The sequence below is a fragment of the Cydia splendana genome, chromosome 23, assembly GCF_910591565.1.
Source record: "Cydia splendana chromosome 23, ilCydSple1.2, whole genome shotgun sequence".
In the NCBI taxonomy this organism is placed as follows: Eukaryota; Metazoa; Arthropoda; class Insecta; order Lepidoptera; family Tortricidae; genus Cydia; species Cydia splendana.
This window is the reverse complement of record NC_085982.1, coordinates 5,621,341-5,629,231: the sequence shown is the minus strand read 5'-3', so window position 1 is coordinate 5,629,231 and position 7,891 is coordinate 5,621,341. Positions and strand designations below refer to the sequence as shown.

Sequence of the window (7,891 nt, the reverse complement as noted above, 5' to 3'; positions counted from 1 at the left end):
AATTAAATTTGTTGATATCCGTACCCTCTCTTCTAGAGTTAATTTGGCAAAATCCATCCTCGGTGGCTTATTCATGTCAACACGTATTAAATTCAGCGCCATCTGTTAGTTTACCAGGGTACTCTATAGTGGTAGCACATATTTGAAAAAAGTTTGCCCCTCCTTCCTAAGTAGCGCCATAAGATTTAGGGACAAACTTAAGTCAATCGAGTGTTATGGCTACCCCCCGTTTTAGGGGTTGAATTTTTATACCCTATAACCTGGCCGGGGATGTTCTCGACAGATTAGTAAAGTTTGTATCAAAATCCGTTCAGCCGTTTTCACGTGATGCGCGTTCAAATAAACAGACAAACAGATAAACAGACAAAAATTCTAAAAACTGTTGGAACGTGTTCTGTTATCGATTCTAAGTATCCCCAGCCAACTTTTTTTCGAATATCTTCCATGTACAGACTTTCGACCCTCTTCAGCTTTATTATATGTATAGATTGCCCATAGCTCTGAACTATGGGACATATTTTTGAATAAGTTGGCTACACCCATATTCTTACAGTTGACTGTACTACGGCACAATAAATCGTCAGGTGACAAGCAAGTCACTAATTACTTTAAAAAATTTAAACAAAAATGGACCTTTTAGTACTAATATGGTTCACTATGGCTATGAACTCAGTGGCGGATTTGCCCTAAGGCACAGTAGGCCCGGGCCTAGATCGGAGGGCGCCGTGGTGGAATGTCATCGATCCCAGTGCGCCCTCACGAACGGCAGAGGGTAAAACGCCGGAGTGGGTAGGTACGCACACCGTGCGTAAATGCATTCCCACTCCGTCAAAAAAAAAAAGGCCCGGGCCTAGGGCGGCAAGATATTTAGGGGCGGCAAATTGTGACAAAAAATTGGCTGATGGTAACAAGAAATAACTCAAAATGTAGTCAATTCTATGGGTACCTTGAAAGGGGCGGCTACAGGGCCTGGGGCCTAGGGCGGAAAGACTGCAAATCCGCCACTGTATGAACTTGTGGTGGTAATTATTGAGTTTAGCTTGTCATCTGACGAAATAATAGTACTACCGTACAGAAAGGACACTTTCTACAAAACCGAAGTTTGGCAGCGATTCAGGGACGAATACTGCTGTCCCTTTCTAATGTATGGCACTATCCCTTTCGGCTATTTAGGGTTGTCAAATTCAAGTAATAACCTGTGGTCGTGCACGCAAAGGGACGTCGTGTCAACCCTAACAATTGCTCGGAGCAATGCCGAGTCGAACGGAGCCGAGTATGCCCGAAAGGAGGAGTGTCGCCCAACTGACTGCGGGTACTAAATAGCTACTTCTGCTTCCGTCTATACAATCGACTAAAAATAAAAACAAGAGAAACCCTTATTGAAATATTTATTGTTAAAATCATTTACATCAGTATGATGACATCCAACTAAAGTAACTAAACCCACAGCACTTAAGACTAAAATCGTTTGTACACCAAAACTCAAAGCTTGAACACACACACACACAATCACGCATACATTCATACGATGTTACTTATCGCAACTAGTCAAATTGCCTTACGTACTTAATTATACATTGCAAATTTATGATTAGATATAAACTTATGGTCAAACGGTGCGACATACGGCAGAACCTTGGCGCAACAGGGGATATTACTGCAATGTCTACCGCCTCTAGTAAACTCATAATGTGCCTTAAACTGTTAATGACAAGTTTTCACAGAAAATAAAATTCCATTGATGCATCAAGGCGGTTTGTTAATAAGGGCCTACCGGTAAACGCGAAAATCGAAATTTAGTTATCTGCCTCTTTATCGCTCGAATATGCAAGAGTGATAACGAAACGGTGAGAGGTTAGATAACGAAATTTGGATTTTCTTGTTTTGCGGTAGACCCCCAGATTGTGACAGTGGTAGTGGCGCCACCTACGCAGAGTTTCGCGTAAGATTCCCTATATGTATTTGCATAGCGCTTTAAAATGTTTGTGTCGTTATCTTATAAAAATACCATCACACTCCGCGATTGTTGCGCCATTTAGGGTCCCTAGCTAAATTGGTTAATCAATATTTACGCTATAGAATTCCCAATTTAACAAGAACCCTAAATGGCATAACAATCCTGTGGTGATTCACATAATTCAGCAAATTGCAAAATTTACACAAATGTTAACTTCATTTGATAACAAATTATTTTATTTTCCTTTGGCGGCTATAATAAAAGCGTGTGTTCTATTTCTAAATTTCACCCAAAAGTGCTTCCACGGTAAGATCTAAATAATACATACATTACTTCCGTATTGCATACGATTGTCTATAAAAATACTATTTCTATTGTTTTTAAGAACAATGAATTGGTTTTCAGTTCCTATCTAAACTAACAGATACTAATGATTAATGAAGTTTTATCCTATCAAATATAGTACAGTCAGCAGCAGATGTTGCCAAGCGGGCCAGGTGTTCAAAATGATCTTGACGCGACTTTATTGTTAAGAGAATAAGAGCGGGTCAAGGTAATTTTGAACACCTCGCCCGCTTAGCAACTTCTGCTGCTGACTGTACTTGAGACGTTATTTGACGTCATGTAGTGTACAGTGCCTTAAACACCAAACTTTTTTTGTTTTACCCATACCACATTTCCATATTTTCTACATATCTTGTTGATATTTAATACGAAACTTTTTCTAACATGTGCTAAATACCAACGAACATATAGTTCCTAATCGTTGTTTCACTAAAAAATACCCTAAGGAAAATAACAGTGTGTGTGACTTGGTTTCATATTACAGTTATTACAACACTAGAACACTTACTACTTCACGTTGCCATAAATTGTGCAAAAACGAGTCACTATAAGAACTTAATATCAATGATCATACATAAATCAGAAGTATCAGAACATATAGCCGGACCGAGCTAACTCTGCACACTCGACAATGACAGTGTCAAAGTTTAGAAGTAAGAATAAACGTGAAATCTATGAAAATATAACGGCACTTTCGCATTTTATTTTGTTAAAGTAAATGCAGAGTTATCTTAGACAGACTCTAGGCATCGTGGAAGTGTCGGACGGCCCTACTCTGTTCCATTAGGACCTTAAAAGAGTGTAGCTCAGCCAATGATATAGTAAGTCTACAGATACAAATAATTCTATCTCATTCACGAAATGACCGAGTCACATGGTTTGATTTGTTTACATTCTTTTAATATCCTAATCACATCAGTATGTGAATGCGGTATCTGTGCAGTCACAGACACCGCATTACGAAGCGTTTACAAAGAGCAGAAGGTCACCACACATATGTACAATTTTACTTGTAAAATGCCACAAATCCAACAGCACAATAGAGTTGTATTCTACGCTATTTTATACTATAATAATCCAAGAACACCCCTAAAGCTTAATAATTATAAATATGTAAAAAATACTCGAGTAGTGATCCTAATTGTGGGCGCGACTGAAATAAACGGTCGCTCTGCCATACTAAATTTGTACGGGAGAGCATATGTGTGGTGACCTCGATTGTCTTATGTGCTCCGTCTATGCTCTGTATCTTTAGGTACTTAAATAAAAGTAAACAATTTGCACATTTTCGGGTAGTTATAACATTTATTGATCAACCAACCAAATACAAAACCACCCGGATCTGTCACTGAACGACCTGACTTTAATCTACATTATTTGATCATGTAATGTTTTCATCTACCGTCACCTGGCTTGAGAAGCCATTTGAGGGTAGATTTTGTTTACTCTTTTTTAAATACCTAAAGATACAGACTTTAGTAGTTGAGGTGGTCTGTGGTGGTAATGGAACAGTCTGTTATGTATCAAGGGTAAATGTTCATGTAATCTTGTCCACATTGGTGTTAGGTGTGTGAGGCTCGGGTGGAGTATAGGGCTCCGGCGGGCGGCACTAGCGCCGCTCGGCGCGTCACTTCTTGTCGGCGACCGCGTTGCCCGCGGCGTTAGCACCGTAATTCTGGAACAGATACAGTATATTAGGACGATGGTCTTATACAAACTGGACGATGGTAGAAGAGATAAAATGCTATTATTAGGTCCTTACCTATGAAATTGGCGTTTTTGTTCATAGATATAAGTCTGATCCTAGTTTTTTTTTTTTACAAAAGTACATACACAATTACAATAAAACTACAGTGCACTCAATAAACAACGATTTTACATACAATTAATTGTTATTTTTTATTGTTAAGTGTTCAGAATTAAGCCTTGAAAATAGGTCTTTTCATGTGCTGTCGGTTCGAGTATTAAAATTACTTATATTTTTCTAATGGTACCAATTTTCAAGAAATGGAGACATTGAAAACATACCTTAAAGGTGTCAAAAATTACTGGAAAAATTTTGTTTGGTTTGAATTAGCCATCAAAAAAATATCCGCAAAATTAATTGTATGGAAATTCGTGTTTCGTTGAAATTCTCCGGACAAAACGCCAATTTCATAGGTAATGACCTAATATTATGTAGGCACATTTGATGGATTACTAAAACGGAATAGGTACAGCCGTGAATAAAAATAGATAACTAAAGTCGAGCGTATATAATGTTAAGGTGGTTCGATTTTCATACAAAATTCAATCTGGTTTCATTAAGCAACTACACATTATTACTACATAATTTTTTTCTCATTTATCTACTTTCGAGTATTCGTTTGCGCTAAATTAATAGAAATACTTTGTTTCATACAGAAATCATGCAAAAATCATAGTTAACTTTTCATCAATTTTACGTTTGTGTGTGTCACAAATTTAATGTCGTGTACAGATACATTGCGACGTTGCCATTCCATTTCCTACGTTGCCGGGCCGACGGCGGCGCGAATTTTCAGTGCCATCATGTGTGTCGCTTAACTTCAAACTCGGGTAAATCCATTCGACCCTCTCAGCAAATGTCTACCCTATTACCTTTTCTTAGTACCAAAGTCGCATAATCTGACAGATGGATTTACCCGAGTTTGAAGTTAAGCGACTCATGTTTGGTCCGTTTTTGTTGACACTGATATTTGACAGGTACTTGATAGACATCAAAACTAGGTACCCCATGTTGATAATGTGAATTTGATATTTCTTTGTGGATTGAAAATGATAGCAACGTCTAAATCAAGTTACAAATATCATCGCCATCATCGGTATTCTGGTCCGCGAATAGCAAATAGCATTTTATATCGACTTATTTGCTCTTTGGTCAAGGAAAAATAGTGAACCCGTTTCCACTCTGGATTGAAAGGTCAAACTGAAGTCACTTGATTTCGTAAAATAAGTACTGCGCCAATTCTGCAAAAGTGGATCCGGTGGATGAGGGGGAAATAAGCCGATTTTTATTTAGTTGAAGATTTGTTATTTGTCAGATTTCAATACAATTTGGTGGATAGATAAGATTGAAAGAAGCGCTGGTGGCCTACCGGTAAGAGCGTGCGACTTTCAATCCGTAGGTCGCGGGTTCAAACCCCGGCTCGTACCAATGAGTTTTTCGGAACTTATGTACGAAATATCATTTGATATTTACCAGTTGCTTTTCGGTGAAGGAAAACATCGTGAGGAAACCGGACTAATCCCAATAAGGTCTAGTTTCCCCTGGTTGCAAGACAGATGGCAGTCGCTTTCGTAAAAACTAGTGCCTACGTCAATTCTTGGGATTAGTTGTCAAGCGGACCCCAGGCTCCCATGAGCCGTGGCAAAATGCCGGGACAACGCGAAAAAGAAGAAGGATAGATAAAATTGAAATCCCTAGTCTGTACGTAATAAGCGGAATTTCACCGTTAATTCCTAAAAAATCTTCCACTGAGTTACCAAAACGTATGGTATTTTCGTAACAAAACTGATTTTTTTTTTCCAATTTGGGATTTCGTATCGTTTTTTAAGAACATCTCAAGTCTGTACTCTCGCCAATCCTGTGCCATATACAATTGTGTATGTACCTGATAGTACTGCGCCCATTGCGCCTGCTGGTCCTGGCCAGCTTGTCCCGCCTGCTGCTGCCCTTGCTGGTACTGCGAACAAACCGTCAAGTTAGTCATGGTGGTAACACGAGGGAAATACCATAGTTGCCTACGGCCTAGCTCAGAATATACAAGGTGTTTGGTACATCGTTTGCCAAATTAAAATGGCAGATAGGTTGAGTCATTTGCTATCTATCTTCTCAGGCCTAGAAATTTTTAATTTCTATTTTTCAGCTCTATGCCAATTTTTCGTAAATTTCAAATTTTAACTTGCGCAGTAGTAAAAAAATTCGGGCAAGTGCGAGTCGGACTCGCGCACGAAGGGTTCCGTACCATATAAAAAAAAAGCAAAAAAAAACGGTCACCCATCCAAGTACTGACCACTCCCGACGTTGCTTAACTTTGGTCAAAAATCACGTTTGTTGTATGGGAGCCCCATTTAAATCTTTATTTTATTCTGTTTTTAGTAAGGTCTGTCCACGATAAAAAGTGGTCAGCATTTAATAAACAATAAAAAATAAAATAAAAGACAACTGACATCTGTCACTTTGATTGTTAGATAGCGGGAAGAATAAACTATCGTTTAGGGCTATTTGGAGTTTATAAATTCGTAACATTTATAAAATGTCGTCTAGCCAACTGGACATCCGAAAAAAGATCGTGTACACCTACAACCAAAATATCGGTATATCACAAGGAAAGTTAGCCAAATTATTAAAAGTTCCGAAGTCAACCGTGCAAAAGGTATTGGCTAATTATCAGTCCAGATTGTCTGTTTCAAGAAAAGGTGGTTCGGGTAGAAAACGCGGTCCTGCTGATAAAACTAAGGCAAAAAAAGTAATCGAGCATTTTAAGAAGAATCCAACTCTCTCTGTCCGTGACGTCGCCAGAAAATGTAAGGTATCGAAATCGTATGTCCAAAAAATCAAGCAGCGTGCAGGTTTACGATCGTACAAGGCAACAACAGTTCCTAATCGCGATGCTACAAAGGATAAATTATGTAAAACCCGGGCTCGAAAGTTGTATACAAAATATTTGACGAAGTTTGGTTGTATTTTGATGGACGACGAAACATACGTGAAAGCAGATTTTAAGCAATTACCAGGTTTGCAGTTCTATGTGGCAAATCAAAGAGGGAATGCCGATAAAAAATTTACAACAAAAAAACTTGATAAATTTGCAAAAAAATTCCTTGTCTGGCAAGCCATCTGTACATGTGGTCAAAAAAGCAAATCGTTTGTTACTACGGGTACGATTAACCAATCCATTTACACGAAAGAGTGTTTAAAAAAACGTTTATTGCCGTTTATAAGAAACCACACCGAGCCTGTCATATTCTGGCCTGATTTAGCGTCCTCACATTATGCCAAATCTGTTTTAGAATGGTACACTGAAAATAATATCTCCTTTGTACCGAAATTAGCAAATCCACCAAACTGCCCAGAACTCCGGCCGGTAGAGCGTTATTGGGCAATAATGAAAAGAAAATTGAAAAATAGTGGTAAAATTGCTACAAATGAGAAACAGTTCAAAAGAATGTGGGATACGACATGTAAAAAGGTGACCGAAAGTGATGTACAGAGATTGATGGAAGGAGTCCGAAGCAAAGTCAGGGCATTTTACCAGTGTTAATTTGTTAAACAGGAGGTTTATTAATTTTAAAGAACACTAATAAAGCTTTAATTTAAATAGCCCATGAAATTGTTTTTCTTAGTTTTTTTTCTAATTTGTCGTTATAACACCGACCACTTTTTATCGTGGACAGACTTTATTTGTTGTTATAGCGGCAACAGAAATACATCATCTGTGAAAATTTCAACTGTCTAGCTATCACGGTTCGTGAGATACAGCCTGGTGACAGACGGACGGACGGACGGACGGACGGACGGACGGACGGACGGACGGACGGACGGACAGCGAAGTCTTAGTAATAGGG

General features: G+C 38.6%; 1 protein-coding gene across 1 annotated transcript in view; it reads right to left on the bottom strand.

Moving 5' to 3' along the window:
• Positions 1-3,803: 3,803 nt before the first annotated feature.
• The window catches only part of LOC134801796 (heterogeneous nuclear ribonucleoprotein U-like protein 1), a 44,562-nt gene continuing 40,474 nt past the window's right edge, over positions 3,804-7,891 (bottom strand). The window contains exons 27-28 of the mRNA XM_063774397.1: positions 5,935-6,006; positions 3,804-3,977 (exon numbers count right to left, since the gene is read on the bottom strand). Of these exons, the coding sequence (XP_063630467.1) occupies positions 3,930-3,977; positions 5,935-6,006 (120 nt within the window). The 3' untranslated portion in view covers positions 3,804-3,929. The remainder of the gene's footprint in view (positions 3,978-5,934; positions 6,007-7,891) is intronic.